At 41.4% G+C, this 24,258-nt stretch overlaps 1 protein-coding gene across 1 annotated transcript in view; it reads left to right on the forward strand.

Annotated features, from left to right (window-relative positions):
• Positions 1-17,660, forward strand: part of LOC127571012 (apoptosis regulator Bcl-2-like) — a 129,327-nt gene extending 111,667 nt beyond the window's left edge. The window contains exon 2 of the mRNA XM_052016983.1: positions 8,117-17,660. Within this exon, the coding sequence (XP_051872943.1) occupies positions 8,117-8,251 (135 nt within the window). The 3' untranslated portion in view covers positions 8,252-17,660. The remainder of the gene's footprint in view (positions 1-8,116) is intronic.
• The last annotated feature ends 6,598 nt before the right edge of the window (positions 17,661-24,258 follow it).

Here is a 24,258-nt window from a genome sequence, read left to right on the forward strand (position 1 = left end):
ATCGTTTCATCCCTGCAGCAGCCCGTATCATGCGCCCTCTGTTCTCGCTGCTGGCTGGTAAGGGCAAGGACATCATCTGGACTGACGAGGCTGCGGCTGCTTTCGTTAAGGCCAAAAGACGCCCTGGCAGACACCACGATGCTGGTACACCCCAGGACTGACGTCCCGACTGCCCTCACGGTAGACGCGTCCAACACGTACTGGAACAGCTACTCGAAGGCCGCTGGCAACCCTTGGCATTTTTCAGCAAACACCTTAGACCGCCCGAACTGAAGTACAGCGCTTTTGATCGGGAACTTCTAGCGCTGTATCTGGCGGTCCGGCATTTCCGATACTTTCTAGAAGGCAGGCCTTTCACCGCTTTCACCGATCATAAGCCTCTGTCCTTTGCCTTCTCCAAAGTCTCCGATCCCTGGTCAGCTCGTCAGCAGAGACAATTATCCTACATTTCCGAGTTCACAACTGACATCCAACATGTCTCCAGAAAGGATAATGTTGTTGCTGATGCACTTTCCAGACCAACCATCCACAACCTATCCTTGGGTGTCGACTACACGGCCCTGGCTGACGCACAGCAAGCCGATGACGAACTGCCCAGCTACAGAACTGCAGTCTCGGGTCTACAGCTCCGAGATTTCTTGGTTGGTCCAGGTCAGCGGACCCTACTTTGCGACGTTGTGACTGGTCAGCCCCGCCCTATAGTCCCTGCAGCCTGGCGGAGACGCGTTTTTGACTCGGTACATGGGTTGGCGCACCCGTCCATCAGATCTATTGTCCGACTGGTCGCCAGCAAGTTTGTCTGGCATGGCCTGCGCAAACAGGTCAGTGAGTGGGCCAGGACTTGTCCGCACTGCCAGACGTCAAAAATCCAGCGACACACCAAGGTCCCACCACAGCAGTTCGAGCCTACCCGTAGGAGGTTCGACCACATACACGTTGACCTCGTGGGCCCTCTGCTGGTTTCAAGAGGAGCCCGGTACCTCCTTACTATCGTGGACCGGTTCACGAGGTGGCCTGAGGCAACCCCCCTGACTGACATCACAACTGATTCCTGCGCCCGAGCGCTGCTCACAACTTGGGTCTCACGTTTTGGCGTTCCGGCCCACATCACTTCAGACAGAGGCACCCAATTCACTTCCAGTCTCTGGGCTGCATTAGCGAACCTGCTAGAGACGCAGCTGCACACCACCACGGCCTACCATCCTCAATCAAACGGGTTGGTGGAATGTTTTCACCGCCATCTAAAATCGGCCTTGATGGCCCGCCTGAAGGGTCCTAACTGGGTTGACGAGCTGCCTCGGGTCCTGCTCGGCATACGCACTGCCCCCAAAGAAGACCTCCGCACTTCGTCAGCTGGGCTTGTATACGGGGCGCCACTAGTTGTCCCCGGGGATTTCATACCTGCCCTTCGGGACCAAGGGGAACAACCCCCAGCAGTCCTACAAAGACTGCGCGAGAAGCTTGGCGCCTTGGCCCCGATTCCCACCTCATGGCACGGTCAAGCCCCATCCTGCCAGCCCAAGGAACTACGGGACTGTAAGTTTGTTTTCGTTCGCAGGGGCACACCTCGGGCGCCATTGCAACGACCATATGAGGGACCGTTTCGAGTCATACGGAATAACGGATCCACTTTTATTTTGGACATTGGAGGCAGGGAACAGGTTTTCACGGCGGACCGCCTCAAACCGGCCCATTTGGATCTGCAACAGCCTGTCGAGGTTGCCGCGACGCAGAGGCCGCCCCCCTAAGCGGCAGCTGGCACAGCCCACGGACCTTGGGGACTGTCTCACCGGTTCTGGGGGGGGTTGTGTGGCGACTCACCGTCTAGTCGGGCGAACCGGCTCGGCAGTCGGGTCGCGCGGTGTCGGAGCGACGAGGCCCAAGATGGCGGCAGGCCTCGTCTTTCCGAGCGACGGGGAGAACCCGTGCGCGGGAAAGTCCTGATGACGTAGGACTTACGTCATTGCCGGTTTTTTGGGCGGGATTTTTCTCCCTTAAAGGGCCCGCGCAAGGCGGGAAAATAAACCAGTTCTGTTTGGCAATCCTCCGAGTGAGTCTTGTTTTATTCCGCGGTAGCAACCGCTACAATCCAATGATTTACTGGTTATTTAGAGAATGAGTAAAGATCCACTTCGTATACCATGAAGTTTTCAAAGTTTTAAAAAATATAAAGCTAGATACTAAACAAAACAAAAAAAACATTTAATGTCAGATGTGTTGTCAAGATGAATTTGGACTCCATTTGCTCTCTCAGGTGGTTGCAAGACGTCCCAGGATGCAATCCAAAGAGGAACAGTCCTGGTGCACTGGTCCATACTTGTGTGTTAACTGACAGATTATCTTGCTGCTGCATTTTTATCATTACAAATATGACTCCTTGAAAAGTTCTTCATTGTCTTTGGGTCAACGATGCTTAAAAAGTTGACTGATGATTATCCATTGTGATGAAGCAGAGCCTCCAACTATGATGCAAAAATGCAGTATCCACAGCAATAGCTGTCAGTAGTAACCACGGCCAATGCCTCGGTGTCCAGAGTTGCCACCACTTCCATCCACTGTGTCAACGTGTTTCCAGCAGCCTGAAGACCATACACCTGGACAGGTCCAATCAGGTGCACTTCCACTGGTTCTGCCTCAAGTCCATGCTCTGTCACAACACAGTCCAATGAGCGTTTGTGTCAGGGCCATGAGCAGGTGATGCCTGGCCTCCTACCCACAACAGCCACTCTCCTCAGACTTTCATAGCAGAAGTTCTCCGCTGGGAAGTGCCCAGCAATCTCAATGGTCTTCATCAGCACATGCCATTCTGTCCCAGCTTCAGGGATCAGGCGCCACCTGGGCAGCAATCCCTACACTCCACAATGCCTGACAGAGCTGGCGTGTGCCGGCATAGACCCAATGAGCTGAGATGGCCGCCTTTGTCATCTGGAAATCTGCTGAGAGTTCACTGTGAGACTCTTTAAGAAACAACCACTGAAAACTTCCCAGGGTCAGCTGGCTGCAATCTGAGGAAGTTCTTGCCAAACTCTGGCTGTCCTATTGACTGCAGAGTTCAGCAGTATTCCACTTGCAAGAGGGGCATTATCCCCTGTCTTGGTTAACCTTCAGATTATTCAATCAACTGCTGGATAACCTAGATTGTATATACCGAGGCTTGTCGTATTTGTCTCTGTCTCTTTCCCTTTCTCACTTTACCACACTGTTTACTACTATAGTGACTTTGGCTGCAAGAACTCTCTTCTCATTAGGGCTTTGGCTTCCAGGAGTGTTTAACTTTATGCATGAGGGAGAAAAAAAATCACAACTCAATTCACTGGATTTACAATCCAGTCTACCTTGTTGTGACCTTGCACCTTATTGCACTGCACTTTCACTGGAGCTGTGACACTTTACTGTTATTGTTTTTACCTGTACTACCTCACTGCACTCTGTACTAACCCAATGTAACTGCACTGTGTAATGAATTGACCTGCACGATCGGTATGCAAGACAAGTTTTTCACTGTACCTCGGTCCAAGTGACAATAATAAACCAATACCAAATACCAGGTCTTGATGTTAGCAAGAATCATTATGTTTAATAAAGTATATATTCTAACCATCCTGCTGGCCATAACACACTGTATTTGACTCTGTAGAGGTTAGTTGTGAGTGTGTTTAAATTGCAAGTAATTAATAATCGCCTTGTATGCAGTGACTTGTACACCTTTCACACTGATGATTCAGAGGTCACTTTTATTTGTAACTGAGGATACATTGACTTAATTTACCTCCTGTCTAATAAACCATTGAACTTAAAACCAATTTGACTTGCTGGAACTCTCGGTACTTGACACACTGCTTTAGAAATACAAAACATATCATCTCATTTTCCTCTCTCCATGTTAATTCAATTTACAGCAAACCTGCTTTCTCTGAAAGTTTGGGGTCATTGTATGGAATCAGAAACATGGTATGGCCCTACCAGATGCAAGTTATGTGTACACTTTTTTTTAAAACGAGTAAACAATAGGGCATTCCCGTTCATTAAATGGAACCCTCGCTCTGCTTCATTCAACACAATGCAGTAAGGATATCCTGTTGAACCAATAGAGATAACCGTGGAAATAAAGTCACTTCCTGACCAGCTGTTCAACGCTTAATTCATCAGGAAGCTCTCGCTTCCTTTTTACTTCATTTTACCCGCCTACGTTGCTAATGATGAGCTAATAATACAACAGGACGTTCAGTTATTGAATGAAATCTCCTGAAATATGTTACTCATTAACTGTTACACTGTTTATTTTGATCTCAGTCATTTCTTTCACTAAAGCAGTTTGTTATAAAAAGAAACCTGAATGGCGGGGAACTCTGTGACCCCCCCCCCCCACCAAACTATACAGTGACATTCCCCCCACCCTCCCCAATTCCACCCACACCCCTCCACACCCACTGCCCAACCCTCCACACCCACTGCTAGCTTTTTATAAAATTGAGAACATTGTGCTTCTCTACTTTTCATTTTGTGCTTTGGACAGATTAAAACGTCATATTTGCTGCATCTGGTGAATATTTGTTTACTTATTTCCTAGCTGTAGTGGAGAGGAAAAGGGAGAGTAGCCACATTGTCTTTTCTTAGTTCCCCCTATGTTCCTCCCACAGATATCTAATGCTGCCTCAGCCCATCTGCTGAAGAAACCTTGGGGTGTGCTTATGGTCACTCTAAATGCACTCATTCCAGTGCTCTCAAACCTTCCTCTAAACTTGACCAGGTCCAAATTGTCTTTGTCTGTGTCCTGACTCGCACAAAGAACCATTCACTAAGCATTACTCTGCTTGCTGATCTTCTTGGGTTTCTGGTTTGTCATCTTTGTTGTTCCATCATTCTGATCATTGTTTACAAATCCATCAACAGCCTCTTCCCTCCTCCCTTCTCTGCAACTTCCTCCAGCCCTATAAGCCTTGCAGAAATCATATGCTAATTCATTCAATCATTGATTGCATTGGCTTTAGCCATCTACCCACCCTCAACCATGCATCTGAATTCTCTGTGGTCCTTTCCAAGTGCTAATCCTCCTTTTTCATGCTGTATGGTCACTTGTCCTAATGTCTGTTTGTGGCTAGGTGTCAAGTTTTGTTTGATAACCAAAAAATTTCCTTTCTCCAGTGAATTCTTGTTGTAATCAGTAGAGAGTGGTCGTGGAAAATTGGACTTAACGTAGTTGGACCTAATATAGACAAATGAGAATGAAAGAGAGATTGCATATCCCATAAGAGAAAATGTAAACCATAATTCTGAGAATTGGAGACAAAATTGGGCTCGTCCTTCAAGAAATGTGGCTTCCCCTCTGCTGTGCTTGACGGAGCGCTCACAAGCATGCCTTGCTGCTGACTGCAACTGCTCCTGTATTGTTCCGCTCATGAATGCTTCTGTTGAACAGTCTTCTACAACCTTTTCCCAGCTCTTGGTCTGGGAGTCCGTGCCGGATTAAACCTCGCACAAGCACAACAGTTCCCATTCAAATAGATTGGAGTTATCAGCTACTGTGAGAGAGTAGCCTTTTGTTTTGTTTGCTTCATTGTCTTTAAGTGGTTTTCAACACTTTACATTTTTTCCTTAAACTTTTTAATTTTTTGACTGTCTGTGAAGCACCATGACATTTCCAAACAGGGCACAACAGCTGGTGAGCCTGGGGGCAGAGTCTCAGTGGCTGGCAAAGCCGTTCTGTGGGTGCAGCCAGTTGTCTGCATTGAGAGAGCCCTTAGGCCGCACCTAACCAGGCCACAGTGCTACGAGGCAGCTCCCAGTGCAAGACATGCACAGAGGCCCATTCGGAACAGACAATGTGCTCCAGAGACCTGTAGCCAGCAATAGAATGTCTGCCACACTTTAAAATGGTGAATCACAGAAATAGCCCCATTTGGCTCACCTCGTCTGTGCTAACAATGGTGCCTATCTATGCTTATCCCATTTACCCGCATTAGGCCTGTATCCCTCTACACCTTTCCTATCTAAGTATCTGTCCAAACACCTTTTAAATGTTATAATTGTATCTGCATCCATCAACTATGCTGGTAGCCCATTCCAGATATTCGCCACCCTCTGTGTAAAAAAACAAAAATACCCCTCAGAGCTCCTTCAAATTTCTCCCCTCTCACCTTAAACCTGTACCCTCTAGTTCAAGATTCCCCTGCCCTGGGAATCTGACCATCCATTCTATCTATGCCTCTCATGATCTTATAAACCTCTCTAAAGGTTACCCCTCAGCCTCCTATGTTCCAGGTTGAACAGTGACAAATTTTGTCAAACTGATTAATGTTTTAGATCTGTTGGAGAGTAAATCTATCACTGTTCCTTTCTGAGGGGAAAAAAAAAGTGAATAAGAAAACTTCATTCACTAGGAACATTTTTCAGTTTCTAGTATTTTCAAACTAGACTTGCTGGCTTCAAGTGGAGGGTCATTGTCAGGAAAAGATATCCAGCTGCATTGCCTGTTGCAATTTGAAGTTGCGTAGTGGTTGGTGTGGAAAGGTTTAGTGGGACAGGAACTGAACACATTTTTACTAGAAGGATTTGGAAAGGTAGTTCTGAGAAAAACTGTGACACATGCACTTTGGTGCAGAGACAGTAGACTGGGCAGGGATAGTGCATCAGAGCAGGGACTGGTAATTTATCCGGCAGGACAATATCTGAGGAAAAATTGAGTGAATTTGTCTTTATCTTAATCATTTTACTGTTGACTGTGCGATGTGTATTGAGGCTATACAGTTTATACAGGATTAGGAACTGCCATAATAGCCACATGCACAAAAATATTTTGTTAAGATGCAATGACAAGGATATAGTTCTGGGATATAACAGATTTTTGATTCAGAGATTTGAATGATAGACTCTTAGCTGTTACTGATTTAATTTTAAAGATGTAGTTGGTGGAATGAATAAACATGCAATTATATGGTGCTTTTCAGGATTTTTAAATAGCTTCATAATGCAATGAATTAGCCTTGAAGTGTTGTTAATGGTATTTCAGTTGGTAGCCATGCTCTTTGTGTCATTATATAACGAGTTATATTTCTGCAAGACCTTGGAACTGTGGAGTCTTGCCTGGCTCAATCTTGCTTCTCATCCTTGAAATGTACATTTGGCACAGCCCAGTTAGTGTTTAGCCTTGTTGGGACTGGTGTTGGTCCTTCACCTTTCTACTATATTTGCTTGATGTTAATGAAAGAAATTGTTTAATTTTAAGGTCATTGTTTTCTGTCCTGTGTATTGTAGAATCCTAATCACTAAGGACAAGGAAGACAGGAAACTTGCTGAAAGGTTTTATTATAACTTGTATCATGAGATAAAATAATAAATTTATAATTTGACATAAGTGTTGTTATCATGAATCCTTAATGCCCTCTGCTGGTTGTAAGATTTTCTTCATGTGAATTGTCTCAAACTTGTTTTCCAAGTTTTAACTTGTACCTTAGACTTGGAAGAACACCATCAAGCAGAGCTCTGTTTACGCCTTGCTTATCTTTACTGGAATAGACAGACACAACCATTTTTCATTATGAATGAGATGCATACGAGTATTAATTCATTTTAATAAATTTCTCCTTTTTTTGAATGCTCTGTAGACATGTTAGACTGCGTAGCTGTATTTATTGCCCATTCCTATTTTTTTCTGGTATTATTATAGATTTATAAAACTAAGAAGCAACTCAGCCATTTATTATGAGTTGGTCACACTTTGGTGGGTCAAATAAAAGTCAGATCAGGTTGGAATTGGTGACCTAGTTGGATATTCGCATTAGTATAGCAACTTTAATAATCTACAAGATAACAAAATACTGAATTCAATTAAGCAATTTATTGTGATCTAACGTACTGCCTGTGGGTTGTTTAGTCATCTCCTAAATATGTATTCTATAACACCAGTTAATATTCTCAGTTCTGTGAGCTAGGTTTTGGCACAAAAGTCAGTTGAAGAATACACTTAGAATGAACTCCTGCTGCTAAAGTTTATCCATTTTGCAAGAAATGGCAATGACATTCCGCCAATGCATTGGTTTTAATCAACTGCATTAAATTTTTTAATAATTTTGGAAATGTTTCTTCACTAATTTTCTTTAATTTCTATTTTTTTCAGGATGCCTTTGTGGAACTTTATGGAAACAATGTGCAACCGCTTTTCGACATTCCATGGCCTTCGCTTAGGACTGTTTTAGGCATTGCTGCTGTGGGGGCTTGTATAACCTTTGCTTACCTAGCCCATCAGTATTAGCCATGATTATTCAAGAGGTTTTATTAGGGCTGCTTGTTGGGGTGCTTTCATATTACGGACTCATTGTTTTATCTATTGGGCTTCAATTATCACCCTCAGTGTTCTTGTATTTATAATTATTGAAGCTTTTCAGGTTTGTCTTTAGCTTTGATTTTGGTGGTGGTGTTTGGGATAGGTTTATTCATGAAAATGTTAATGTGGAGCAAGTCCTAGAAGTACATTTAACCACAGGTTGGACTTCCTAAGGTTGGTTGGAATCTACATTTCATATTATTTTGTAAGGACTCCGTTACAAAATATAAACTTGACTATTTTGGTCGTGTCTTGCAATGAAGCATTGCAACTGATTATAATGCAGTGCTTGACAGTTGAACACGGTGTGAATTGTGATAGGTGGATGTACAATAACCTATCTAGTTGGTGTTGAGAATGGAGGTATAAGTAGCTGTGTGAACCAAAACTCCTACTGAAGGCGAAGTTCATTGTTTTTTTAAACAATCTGCATAAAAGTATCTCATGGCCTACAATACTTAATATTGTATAGAATCTGCTAGAATGCCTGAAAAGAAATAGTTCTGCTCGATATGGAAATGTATTAATCATGTCATTAAATAGCTAGTGGGCATTACATGAGTTTTTCATCTACAGAATAGAAACATGATATTTAGCTTGCATTTAGAGCTGTTTGCAATGGAAATGCTCCTAATGTCTGTATTGAACAATTCAAGAAGAAAATTAGAACTGGGATGGGAAAGGGAGAAGCGTTTTTACCAGTTTTGCAAACGAAACAAAATGAGATTAATAGCTGACATTGCCAATTACAAGCATTGTTTTTTTTCTGAAGTGAACTATAAAGCTTAAAATTTTCTCCAATATCTGATTTGGAATGTCATTTTGTAAAGTTTTTTTTTGTGATTTAATGTGAAAAACATATTTAATGAGCTTTCGATATCAACACAAAATTTTATAACATTATTTTAATCATGGTTGCTATTGTATGAGCGTATTTTAAAAAAAAAGTCCATTCCATTTCCTTCTAAACTTAACTTAAAAGTTATTTTTTGTTTTTATTTAAAGTTTACAGTTATTATTAACAAGCTGCTAATAGGTAAGCTTCAAAGAATATTTAACCATTTCTAAGTGGAATTAATACCAAAGGGTGATTCTGAAACAGTTGTTGGAAGTTAAGATACAGTTCACTTTGGAAAATGCAGCTAGCTTTGAACCAATTGACTCTGCTGGAGATTTTGCAACATTCTGCTCACCATTAAAATGTTGAACATACTCTTCAAAGATGGAAGGTTGTGATTTTAGCTCATGGAAAATACTGCACCAGTAAACAACTATTGGCCTGTGTTTTGATACTCTTGAATGGAGATTGATTTCAGCCACTGTTGGGAAGGTCTATTCTTTACAGTATAACCGACCTACATATGATGACTCCAGCTTCAAGAATTTGACAACTTACCTTGTGCTTTGATGCTTTCCGACTGGAGAGCTTTACCACACCCATTGAAAAGTCTGAAAAATAAGTAAATTATGGTAACTAAGGATTACCAGGTATGAAGAGAAAAAGTAAGCTCAATTTGCAGTAGTGCTCTATCTACTCACAGAAATCAACTTCAACCTACCAGCATTGAATAAGACAAAGTGAATGTAATGTGAAGGAATGAGCACATCAGAAAACATCTTTAAGCTAACAGTATTGTAATTTCGTATGGAGTGATCACAAAGGGCTATCAGGAATATTAAGTACATTTTGGAATAATAAGCTTGTATGTGGGTGAAATAGATATTTTTGATCATTATACTTCCTATAATTTGTATATGTTTGTGCATTTGCAGAGTACTCTAGTGTTTCATTTCAATAACAGGATGGATGCTGCCTTGTCATTTTAGAAGCTGTGCTTTTGTATTGGATGTAATATGTTCTATGACTTATTGTCACTGTTGTATAATTTTTCCATACTTTTGTGTTATTGTACTCCTCGCTATATGCAATTTGTCACTCTAATGAGCTCTAATTTGGTGAAGTTACAGATTTGGACAAGAGCTTTTAGGGAAAATAACCAGAAAAGAACTTGGTTTAACTGAGAAGCCAGGTATACAAGTTATTGGTTTCTCATTCTGGACCCCAGCCCAAAATGTTCATGTACTTAGGGAAACAAATTAGATTTATTATTTGGAATTTTCCTAGCCCATTCTAGAAGCCTAGCAGCAAAAAAAAACCAACAAAATGAACTCCTTATCCTTAATGCAAAGTAGTTCCCAGGTCTAATCTTGATATTGGTTCCCTATTTAGAGAGAGAAGGTAAGCAGCTGCTCGAATCTTATCACCATACTGCTATTCAACTGCATGTGCACAGTTGCTCTATAATATGTGATGTAAGGCAAAGTCTAAAATACTAGGAGACATGAAAAATAATTATATAATTGTTCAAAAAATGTTTTTCCTCAGCAACTGGAATAAGTAAAGCTACTTTTATTGAACAGGTGCGGTTCTCTTTTCAAAATATCATTACAAATGTGTATATATTGATTCGGCAATAATCCTAAACAGAGTTCACAATCTTTGTGACTATTATGCTAAGTGCCCTTTGTAGCAATTAGTGTTATTTCATTGGAGCAAATTTTATCAAAATTACGACCGAAAACTTTTGTAGAACATGATTCTGAAGTTACTGATAATTCATGGATTCTGCATTTTGGATAATGTGGATGAGGCCTCCTCTCCAAATAAGAATTAATTGCTTTTGAGAAATCTTTTTCCTACTCTGGAACTCTTTTAATTTAGCATGCTCCATCAAATGAATTCTTTAATTAGCTGATTGCAATAAAACTTGTCTAATTCAGCATCTAGCTCACCAAGTGCTGGCTCCCAAGCTCCCTCTAATTCACTGTGGCCCTAGTTCCTGTGCTCTTTTCAAACTTGCTGGGTTCAGTGGAAAACTTATTATACTGCTATACTGTGTAACATCTTTAAACAAGTGAATTGGAAGAGTATTGGAGTATTAATTAGAATAGCATCTAATAGTCTGGAATGTCTGCCAGTCAAGTACCACCAAAGTCCCAAGTGTGCTGGATTAAAAGAGTTCTACTGTATTAATGGACCTTTTTAAAGCAGTAGACCATAAAGAAAATGTACTTCCAAGAGGTAAACATAGAGTTTACAGCCCATCTACACTATTCTCATTTGCCTACATTAGGACCTTATCCTTACATAGAACATTTTAGCACAGTACAGGCCCTTCAGCCCACAATGTTGTGCCGACCTTTTAACCTACTCTAAGATCAATCTAACCATTCCTTCCCACGTACCCCTCCATTTTTCTGTCATCCATGTGTCTATCTAAGAGTCTCTTAAATGTCCCTAATGTATCTGCCTCTACCAGCACCCCAGGCAGCGTGTTCCATGCACCCACCATTCTCTGTGTAAAATAAAACTTATTTCTGTTAGCCCCCCTGTACTTTCCTCCAATCACCTTAAAATTATGCCCCCTCATGTTAGCCATTTCTTCCCTGGGAAAAAGTCTCTCTCTAGCTGTCCACTCAATCTATGCCTCTTACCATCTTGTACACCTCTATCGTCACCTCTCATACTCCTTTGCTCCAAAGAGAAAAGCCCTCGCTCGCTCAGCCTATCCTCATAAGACATGCTCTCCAGTCCAGGTAGCATCCAGGTAAATCTCCTCTGCACCCTCTCTAAAGCTTCCACATCTTTCCTATAGTGAGGTGACCAGAACTGAACACAATATTCTAAGTGTGGTCTAACCAGGGTTTCATTGAGCTGCAACAATACCTTGTGGCTCTTGAACTCAATCTCCCGACTAATGAAGGCCAACAACCCTTGTAAACAACCCTATCAACTTGTGCAGGAACTTTGAGGGATCTATGGACTTGGACCCCAATGTCCCTCTGTTCCTCCACACTGCTAAGAATCCTGCCATTAACCCTGTGTTCTGCCTTCAAATTTGACCTTCCAAAGTGAATTACTTCACACTTTTCCAGGTTGAACTCCCATCTGCCATTTCTCAGCCCAGCTTTGCATCCTATCAATGTCGTGTTGTAACCCTTGACAACCTTCTACACTATGTACAACACCACCAACCTTCGTGTCATCTGCAGACTTACTAACCCACCCTTTCACTTCTTCATCTAAGTCATTTATAAAAATCACAAAGAGCAGAGGTCCCAGATCAGATCCCTGCAGAACACCACTGGTCACCGACCTCCAGGCAGAATATACTCCATCTGCAACCACCCTCTGCCTTCCATTGGCAAGCCAATTCTGAATCCACACAGCCAAGTTTCCCTGGTTCCCATGCCTCCCAACCTTCTGAATGAGCCTATCATGAGGAACCTTATCAAACACCTTACTAAAGTCCATATACACCACATCCACTGCTCTACCCTCAATATATTTTGTCACGTCCTCAAAGAATTCAATCAGGCTCGTGAGGCAGGACCTGCTCCTCTTAAAACCATGCTGACTATCTCTAATCAGACTATGCTTCTCCAAATGCTCATAAATCCTGTGCCTAAGAATCTTCTGCAATAATTTGCCCACCACTGAACTAAGACTCACCAGTCTATAACTCCCAGGGTTATCCCTACTTCCTTTCTCGAACAAAGGAATAACATTTGTCACCCTCCATGACTTAAGTGTCTGGCTAAGTGTCTCAAAGTATTTATATCTGATTCCATCACTTCCTCTGGCAGCAAGTTCCAGATATCAACCACTGTGCATCTGTTTAAAACAAAACTTACTCTTCAGATCACCTTTAAAACTACGCCCTCTTTTGTTTTGATACTCCTACCACAGGAAAAAGATATTGACTATCTATGCTTCTCATAATCCTATATACCTCTATCTGGTCAGCCTCAGCCTCCTTCGCTCCAGGGAAGCCTAGCCAGTCTCTTCCCCATAATGAACATTCTCCAAGCCATGCAACATCCTGGTGAATCTGCTCTGTACTCTCCAGCACAATCACATCCTTCCTAGGGTGTGGCGACCAGAGCTGCACACAATACTCTAAGTACAGCCTAACTAATGTCTTGTAAAGTTGCAACATAACATCCCAACTCTTCAATGCCCTGACCTATGATGGTAAACATGCCATGTGCTACCTTCACCATCCTATCTACCTGATTTGGCCACTTTCAGGGAACTGTGGACTAGGATTCCTAGGTCTCTGTTCTTCAACATTCCCTAGTGCCCTACCATTTGCCATGTATGACTTTCTCAAAATGCATCACCATGCATGTGTCAGGATTAAATTTCATCTGCTATCGCTCTGCCCAACTGTACCCTGCCATAACCTTAGATAATCTTCCGCACTATCCACAACACCAATTTTCATATCATCAAACTTCCTAATCATACGTGCCACATTCACATCCAAGTCATTCATGTATATCACAATCAGCAACGGTCATAGCACCGATTCCTCTTCTACACCAGTAGTCTCAGACTTCCAATCAGAAAAACATCCTTCCACCACTACCCTTTGCCTTCTGTCAACAAGCCAATTTTGTATTCTGTATGCCTTAACCTTCTGGACCAGCCTAACATGCAGGACCTTGTTAAATGCCTTGCTTGTCCATGTACAAAATATCTACTGCACTGTCTTCATCAATATCCTTGGTTACTTAATCAAATTAGTGAGACAGGATTTGCCCCTCATAAAGCCACGCTGACTTGCTAATCAATCCCAGCCTTTCCAAATGAATGTAAATCCCATAAGTTCAGAATTTTCTTCAATAATTTCTCCACCACTGACATAAAGTTCACCAGCACTTAGTAGAGAGTTCTGCCTGATGAGCTCTTTTCCCTGCACTCTCCCATCTTTGTCAATCAATATTGAGGCAGTTGTAGCATCATCCGGAGGTGACAATTAGATAAACAACTCTGACAAAATCCTTCCATGATTCTATCCTTTCATACGAGTTATTTTCTGATAGAATGCACTTTTACAGGTTTAGATTGAAAAGGTGTGTATTTCCCGGATTTTCTTTTCCCAAAAAGACACAATGATGATTTTTTTTGGTTTGATGTGCTCTTGTTTTTATGAAGAATTTAGTGAAGTTGGCTAGACCAAGACATCATCGAAGCTCATCACACATTTAACTTGAATTGGCTACTTTTTGCTAACCGTTTTGTAATCTAAGTTGATTGATTTAAATATTGTCCTGCTTGTTTGCCTTTAGCTGATTTGAGGTAGAGGAGAACTCTATTAGGAAGGTTTCTATGTGGGAAGATATTTGTCAAACCAAATGCCGCTGTTTAATCTAGAAGATTGATCATTAAGGATATTATTAATTTATGATTTGAGTGGGCATTTCACAGGTTCTTTAAAGTCATTTGATGTTTCAAAGTTTGAGATAGAAGCCTAAATGGACACTCATAGTGGAAATATAGTCACATCAGTAAATGAGGGTGTCATGAGAAAAGGAAAATCTATTGTTTGTGCATGGAACATGGGTAGCTATATATGGTTCCAGGTACGACAAAGCAAAATCTGGTCAATACTGATTTTTATAGTATTTCTAAACATTTTTGTACATACGGCTGTGTCCTAACCTTGCAAACTTTGATTTAAATATTTTTTGTAATGAAAATGAGATCAACTAAATGTAAAATGGAAATTATTGAGGAGAAATGTTTTAGTGATAGTTCTTGTACATCAGATGAATAAGTGAAAAGCATTTTAAGTATTTGAATAACCAAACAAGAAAACAGAATAAAGAGAAACAGGAAGGATTTGCATTTATGTATCACATTTCAGGATGCTCTAAAGTAATTAATGGCCAATGAAGAACTTGTAAAATGCAATCAATATTATAATATAGAAAAGGATATACAGCCAATTTGCATTCTGCAAACGCCCAGAATCAGCAGTAATTACCATTATTGAGAGAGGGCTAAATGTTGGCCCAGGCACTGAAGGTTATTATTCCTATTCTTATGCAAAATTGTTCCCAGTAGCATCTGCATAGAGCCTTGATTCAGTGTGTTAGCCAAATGAAGTCCCTGACAACAGAGACACTCCAGAGGCTTGAATACAAAAATCATGTAACTTTGTGTAGTACCAAAGGGGTGGATGTACATTCGATCACATGAGATTTTAACTCGAGATCTCACCTGCCTTTCCAGCTGTGCATAAATGATACTTTGGCAGTATTAGAAAGGCAAGGTAGGGAATTATCTGCATTGTTCTTGCCAATATCTATTTATTTCTCACTAAAACAGAATATCTGGTCATTGTCTTATCACTGTTAGTGGGTGTTTGCTCTTTGCAAATAAGCATTTCTATTTCTTACAATGTAGCAGTTACTGCACTTCTAAAGTACTTAATTGGCTGCAAAGTGCTTTAGGACACCCCAGGGTATGAAAGGTGCTATTTAAATGCAGATCTGGTTTCTAAGGATATTTTCTCTTTTATTCGTTCCAGACTAAAAGTGTATTTCATTGGTGTATTGCCCTGATAGACAAGAACTAAGTTTTTGGTACTTAACAAATTACGTTGTTGTAAATGGTTTGTATATAAATTGACAATTAATTCAACCAGTGTTTTCCTCTTTCATTTTTAACCACAGGCAACTTCTGTTTAACAGTTGTCTGGCATTTCAACTGATTTTTTTTTATTTAATGGGTATCATACACTGACGTACTTGCGAAAGGTTAAGTTCCACTTAATATACAAGTTGCTCAGTTGTTGAGGGAGCCATTTTATTGTGTCATTATAGTATATTACTGTTTGCAAAATATTTAAGGATTGTTGTTCCCCTCCTCCATCCAGTACCACCACCAAAGAATAGGCCTAGTTAAGTAGAAACAGATTCAATCATTATTTTCATTTGAGTTCATGAAAAACATTTTAGCCCAAACTTTACAGTCAGCTGTAAAGTGATAGCGCTCACCTCTGACCTTGAATAATTTTGCCAAGAAGATCAAGCGATTGCTGAGATGTGGATTTCTACTGATTTCATTCCGATATTAGCTATGGAGAAGTTTCTAGTGTCTAGTAAATGTCATCACACTTACCACCAATTGTACTGCAGAGCTCTCACAAAATTTAAACTAGGCTGTATCAATTGGCATTCAGTCATTCCAGTTACACAGCTTTGAAGATGCAAAGTAAAGAACAGGTCAAACAGATGGGATCAAGTTGTTAAAAGAATTTTTTTCATAATTTAAAAAAATATTTTAATCTTGGAATAGAGAATTTGACATTCCATAAAAATACAACTAACTTTTCAAGATCAGTAATTATGGCAAAACACTTTTTTAAAAAAAACTCGGCTCCAGCTTAATCATCAAGGTCTCTTTTTTACAGCAAGAATATTGTGTCAAAAGTTGAAGCTAACATCAGTAATTTTGGAACTTTTCCTGTCTTAGTGGACTTCAGTATAGCCCTTAGAGGAGTAGGGTATCACTGACAGCAATTCTTATATTTCAGTTTTAGTTTTGCATGTGAAAACTCCTGATATCTCTGCCAATGACAGAACACTGATGGATTTGGTTTCATTACAATGGCAATATATCTGGATATTTTTTTTGTTTGAAAAGATAGCTGGATTTTTGTTCAAAATATTTATGGAATGTGTTAGATGTGAGGAGTTTATATTAATTTGAGCAGCTGCTTGACACTGATTCACGTGAGATTGATGTAATATTTTGTCCAGATTTTTCCTGTGGTAAACTGTGTTTTCTTTAAATGACTTCTCTCTAAGTTTTCCAAAATGTATCAAAAATATATCAAACTGATAAAGGTCAGAATTAGTGTCGTCGTTTCAAGCCTATGTGACTATAGATAACCACAAATAGGAAATATGCAGGGAAAAATGTTTTGTTCATGGAAAGAAAATCATCTCTCTTGCATGTATGGTAGCCGGGAAAAAAAGAAGTCCTGGAATGCACATTTGCTAGTTCAGTGCTGTTTTTTTTATTAGGTAGATGTGTTATTCACTCTTTGTCCTGTTAAATATTGAAATCTTCAAAAACCTGGAAATGCTGCACACCTGCCCAGTGGGGTTTTAAAGACACACTTGCTAGTAAGTGGCTGCCCAACACCTCACCCTGCATTTTACAGAAGAATGTTAAAGATTTGTATATAATATGAACTTTCTATAAGCTACACGTAACATACATATCAATTTTAATTAGTATGAGAAGTGTCAATAATCGAGAATTCTGTTTTTAAAAAATCTGAAAAGTATGATTTTGGACTAGTAAGTGCTTATACATACTGAGTTTGTAAACCAAAGTACTTAAGTTTTTTAATATACTTTGTTTGTTTTGTAATAGTTGTCAAAAAAACTTCTTGTTGTAGATATCTGCTTAAACTTATTCCATCCACTTCATTAGTGTAATAGATCTTATTGCACAGAATAAAAAACAATTATTGTCTTTTGTTGCTTTTTAACTTTATTGAAACCAACTTTTATTTCTTTCTTAAAGTTAATAAACTGATTATGGAGTCGTCAATCGAACTGGGGGATAAACAAAATCCTCTAGCCTTCAAAAGGCTCAGTTTAGGAGCAAAAACAAATGCAAAATTGGGGAGACGGGTGAAGGGTAGTTGAGGAGACAGGTCTGAGAAAAGGCAACAATGTCTAGTCAACAGAAATTCAAAGCCACCTGGTAAGAAATAAGTTTTACTTTCATGCTGTAATACTTGCTTTGGGATTAATTTTACTTATTTTGAGAATGGTACCATGAATAATCCTTATCGTTCCCAATTTATTTGTCATAATTTTCTCTCTTGATTAATGTACAAAGATGGATATAGATGTGAAATAGCATTTGGCCATTCTTTCCTTGATTAAATAAAGATTACAGGAGCATAAGAGAAAAAGCATAGGACTAAGTGGATAATTCTCCTACAAAGAGTTGACATTGGCATTATGAGACAAAAGGTCTCCTATGGTGGCTAATCCTATGACTTTTATTACAAGCATTCAAAATGACACTACAGACACCTCATTTCCCTTTCTATATTCTTGCAACCCCACTGCCCTTCTGTACCCCAATATCAACCATTCAACTCTGTCATGATGATCCAAAGCCAAGTGTGGTAAGAGCTGTGAGAATAATGCAAGGAGTCTGTAAAGTGACACAGATAGGTCAAGCAAATGAGCAATCGGGTGGCAGATGGAGTTTCTATGGGAAATTATAAGCTGTAGTATGGTAAAAATAGGAATCAGTATTTTTTTTTGTAAATGTGCACATCAATATTTATTCTCAGTCCTGGAACAGAAAGTGAACGTACAGATACAACCAACAAATGGTATGTTTGTCTTCATTGCAAGTGGGTTGGAGAACAGAGATTTAACTGAGTCTTGCTGAGATACTATTGGACTTCAAGAATTAATACAGTGAGTTTTATACTGGTTAGGGTGGTGTAATCACCACAGAATGTCAGTAATGGAGGCTTTTGGTATTGGTTTATTATTCACTTGTACCGAGGTACAGTGAAAAGCTTGGCTTACAAACCGATCGTACAGGTCAATTCATTACACAGTGCAGTTACACTGAGTTAGTACAAAGTGCATTTATGTCATATAGGTAAAAACACCACAGAGTAAAGTGTCACAGCTACAGAGAAAGTGCAGTGCAATAAGGTGCAAGGTCATAACAAGGTAGATCGTGAGGTATTAATCCATCTCATTGTATAAAGGAACCGTTCAATAGTCTTATCACAGTGGGGTAGAAGCTGTTTTTAAGTCTGGTGGTACGTGCCCTCAGGCTCCTGTATCTTCTACCCGATGGAAGAGGAGAGAAGAGAGAATGTCCCAGGTGGGTGGGATCTTTGATTATGCTGGCTGCTTCACCAAGACAATGAGAGGTAAAGACAGAGTCCAAGGAGGGGAGGCTGGTGTCAGTGATGCGCTGGGCTGTGTCCACAACTCTCTGCAGTTTCTTGCGGTCCTGGGCAGAGCAGTTGCCATACCAAGTCGTGATACATCCAGATAGGATGCTTTTTATGGTGCATCGGTAAAAGTTGGTGAGAGTCAAAGGGGACAAACCAAATTTCTTTAGCCTCCCGAAGAAGCAGAGTCGCTGGTGAGCTTTCTTGGCCGTGGCATCTACGTGATTTGACCAGGACAGGCTGTTAATGTTAACTCCCAGGAAGTTGAAGCTCTCAACCCTCTTGACCTCAGCACCATTGATGTAGACAGGTGCATGTACACTGCCCCCTTTCCTGAAGTCAATGACCAGCTCTTTTGTTTTTTTGACATTGAGGGAAAGGTTGTCGTCATGACACCATTCCACTGAGCCCTCTATCTCCTTCCTGTACTCCAACTCGTCATTATTTGAGATATGGCCTACAACGGTGGTATCATCTACAAACTTGTAGATGGAGTTAGAGCAGAATCTGGCCACACAGTCATGAGTGTATAGGGAGTAGAGTAGAGGGCTGAGGACGCAGCCTTGTGGGGCACCAGTGTTGAGAATAATCGTGCTGGAGGTATTGCTGCCTATCCTCACTGATTGCGGTCTGTTAGAAAGTCAAGGATCCAGTTGCAGAGGGAGGTGTTGAGTCCTAGGTCATGGAGTTTGGTGACAAGCTTGCTTGGGATTATTGTATTGAAGGCAGGGCTGTAGTCAATAAACAGTAGTCTAACGTAGGTGTCTTTACTGTCCAGATGCTCCAGAGCTGAGTGTAGGGCCAGGGAGATGGCCACTTCACCACTTCAGAAGAGGGGATTGTCCAATGAAACATTTTGGTGTGATTTGGCTCCAGTCATTCTCAGGGTAGATGCCAGGAGGCTGTTTCCTCTAGAAGGAGAAACTAGAGAAGTGATGGGGGCGGGGGGGGGGGGGTGCAGTTATTTACTTAGGACTGATATGGCAAAATTTCCTTATGCAGGGGGTTGTACATCCTTGGAATTCACTACCCCTGAGAGCTGTGCTGATCAGTCTTTGTCTATATTTAAGACTGAGTGATGGATTTTTGGACACTTAGTGGATGTGGGAATTGGACAGGGAAACAGAAAAGGCACAGGAGCACCCATAATCTTAAGTAGTGAAGTGGGCATGAGAGGCAAAAGCTTCTGCTGGGGGTGACTCCACCACCCTAACCAATGTTGTTTATCGATCTGAAATGTCTTTTAATATTTTGAGCACTATTTTCCTACACTTTGTTTTCCACCTAAAATATTAGCCTCTGACAGGAAAAAAATTATTGGGAGTTTTTAAAATTGTTATTGCAAGGTATCTCAGGGCAGGTAATGTAAAGCTTTACTCAATTCTGATATTTTGAAATTGCTAATTCGTCTGAAGATAGCAGCTTTTTGAAATTAGCCTATTTCCCAGGTTCTGGGAGTTAATTAATTTCAGTTGTATTGACATGACTTCACAAGAGAGATTTCTTAAAATGCAGGTAACTGGCCTACATCGCTTTTGTTTAAAAAGGGACGAATCATGTGAGAATCATCTTGAGGCAAAATTACTCAGTGGATGATACTACTTTGGGCCCCTTCTGAAGTTCCCACCACAGACGGCAGTGTCTAGCAAATGGAATAAACTTTTTGTAAGGGTGTTTGTTGACTGCTATGAAAGATTGGCTAAATGTGCAGCCATATTTAATGCAGAGCTTTATCTTGATCACAAAGCGTGAAGTTTCAGCATGTGAATTTCTCTCAGGTTTAATCTACCATGCTTAAAACAAGCAACAGCAATTTGATTGCAAACGTGCAAGTCAAAAGACAATTGAGAAGTATTAAGTCTTTTCACTGTTCAAATCTAAATACAGTTTTTAGCTCACTTTAACGTTTAGAGGAAGTTAATGTCAGAATAAATGTTGGTTAATATGTTACGGATTAGGTTGTTATTGGGGAATGTCCCTTTAAGACATAGCACAGTAGTGTGTGTGTGTGTGTGTGTGGCGTGATGACGACAACAGGAGATAAGGACGTGATGCCGTTTTTGGAGCAGCAGTCGGAGTCAGTCAGAGAGAGGGAGAGAGACTCTTGCCTGCTGGTCTCTGTATCGATGGATGAAAAACAATGACTGTCTGTCACTACAATCCACGTATGGATTCTTGGAATAATCCAGTGGAGGCCACTTTGTCGTTAACCTGTAGAAGGAAACAGGTATTTGTGTGGACGGCCACATCTCGGATGCCTTTCGGGGTGGCAGATACCTCGGAACAAAGGAATGGAGATCATCAGTGATTCAGGTGTCGTATGAGTTCCATCGTGGAACATTTGGATTTCGTAATTACTCTCTATTTTCTCTCTGCATTTCCTCTTCAGTCAACGGTGGCTTTGCAGAAGCCTTTGCTCACGTTTCGCCTTACGGTTTGCTGAACTGAACTTTGAGAACTATTCCCGGACTTGGAGTTTGGGAATTTGCCACACACACACTTCGAGTTTAGTTTTTGGGTTAATGTTTAAGATCTAACATCTTTACTTTTATTTTTCTTATTATTGTAAGTAGTTATTAATAAAATAGTTTTTAACACTTATACATGATTCGGTGTGTTTCTTTTGTTGCTGGTACATGACAAATAGATTTAGAACCATAGAAGAACCCTACGGCACAAAACAGGCCCTTCGGCCCACCATGTTGTGCCGTCCATCAAACCACCCTCACACTATCTAACCCTTGCCTCCCGCATATCCCTCTATCTCATATTCCTCCATATGCCTATCCAACAAACTCTTGAACCTGTCCAATGTATCTGCCTCCACCACCACCCCAGGCAGTGCATTCCATGCACCAACCACTCTCTGGGTGAAAAACCTCCCCCTGACATCTCCCCTGAACCTCCCACCCATAACCTTAAAGTCATGCCCTCTTGTCTTGAGCATTGGTGCCCTGGGAAGGAGGCACTGACTGTCTACTCCTATCTATTCCTCTCAATATTTTATATACCTCTATCATGTCTCCTCTCATCCTCCTCCTTTCCAGTGAATAAAGCCCTAGCACCTTAAGCCTCTCCTCATATTCCATATGCTCTAATCCAGACAGCATCCTGGTAAATCTCCTCTGCACCCTCTCCAACGCCTCCCCATCCTTCCTATAATGAGGCAACCAGAACTGAACACAGTACTCTAAGTGTAATCTAACTAGAGTAAAGATGCATAATCACTTCGCGGCTCTTAAACTCAATCCCACGATTTATGAAAGCTAACACCCCATATGCCTTCTTAACTGCTCTATCCGCCTGTGAGGCAACTTTCAGTGAACTGTGAATATGAACCCCCCCCCCCCGCCGATCCCTCTGCTCCTCTACACTGCCAAGCATCCTGCCATTTACCTTGCTCTGGAGTTTGTCCTTCCAAAGTGTACCACCTCACACTTCTCTGGATTGAACTCCATCTGCCACTTCTCAGCCCAGCTCTGCATCCTATCAATATCCCCCTGTAAGCTCCGACAGCCCTCCACACTATCCACAACACAGCCGATCTTAGTGTCATCTGCAAACTTACTAACCCAGCCTTCCACCCCCTCATCTAAGTCATCTATAAATATGATAAAAAGTAGAGGTCCCAGAACCGATCCCTGCGGGACACCACTAGTCACTGCCCTCCAATCCAAGGGCACTCCCTCCACCACAACCCTCTGCTTTCTACAGGCAAGCCAATTCCTAATCCACACAGCCAAGCTTCCCTGGATCCCTTGGCCTCTGACCTTCTAAAGAAGCCTACCATGAGGAACCTTATCAAACGCCTTACTAAAATCCATATAGACCACATCCACTGCACTACCCTCATCAATCTTCCTCCTCACCTCCTCAAAGAACTCTATCAGGCTTGTGAGGCAAGATCTTCCCTTCACAAAGCCCTGCTGGCTGTCCCTAATCAGTCTATGTTTCTCTAAGTGTTCCTAGATCCTATCCCTTAGAATCCTTTCTAACAGCTTACCCACCACAGACGTGAGACTCACCGGTCTGTGATTCCCTGGACTATCCCTACTACCTTTTTTGAACAAGGGGACAACATTCACCACCCTCCAATCCTCCGGCACCATCCCCATGGATAAACGAGGACTCAGAGATCCTTACCGGTGGTTCAACAATCTCCTCCCTTGCCTCTTGAAGCAGCCTGGGGAATATCCCGTCAGGCCCTGGAGATTTCTGTCTTGATATTATTTAACAACTTCAACACATCCTCTCTCTTGATATCTACAACCTCAAGAATATTACCCTTACCAGCACTCCCATCCGCGTCATCAAGACCCCTCTCCTTGGTGAATACCGAAGAGAAGTACTCATTGAGAACTTCTCCCACTTCCGCCGCCTCCAGGCACAATCTCCCACCTTTGTCCTTAATCGGACCTACCTTTACCCTAGCCATCCTCCTACTCTTCACATACGTGAAAAAGGCCTTGGGATTTTTCTTAACCCTACTAGGCAACACCATTTCATGTCCCCTTCTAGCTCTCTTCAGCCCTTTCTTAAGTTCCTTCCTCACTACCCTATATTCCTCACGGACCCTGTCTGAACCTTGCTGCTTATACCTTATGTATGTTACCTTCTTCTCCCTAACTAGTCGTTCCACCTCTCTCGTCACCCACGGTTCCTTCACCCTGCCATTCCTTCTCTGCCTCACCGGGACGTATTTATCCCTAACATCCTGCATAAGATCCCTGAACATCGACCACATCTCCATAGTACATTTCCCTTCAAAAAGGACGTCCCAATTTACACTCCCAAGTTCTCTCCTTATAGCCTCATAGTTTGCCCTTCCCCAATTGAAAAACCTCTTGTCCTCTCTGCACCTGTCCCTGTCCATGACAAATTTAAAGGTTATGGAGCAATGGTCACTGTCCCCCAAATGCTCACCCACCAACAGATCCTTCACCTGTCCTGGTTCATTTCCTAAAACTAGATCTAGCATAGCATTCCCTCTAGTTGGCCTGTCGACATACTGCGTCAGGAATCCCTCCTGGACACATTTAACAAATTCCATCCCATCTAAACCTTTGGCACTAAGCAGGTTCCAGTCTATATTTGGGAAGTTGAAGTCTCCCATTATAACAACCCTGTTATTTTTGC

The sequence above is a fragment of the Pristis pectinata genome, chromosome 5 (assembly GCF_009764475.1).
Source record: "Pristis pectinata isolate sPriPec2 chromosome 5, sPriPec2.1.pri, whole genome shotgun sequence".
NCBI classification, from domain to species: domain Eukaryota; kingdom Metazoa; phylum Chordata; class Chondrichthyes; order Rhinopristiformes; family Pristidae; genus Pristis; species Pristis pectinata.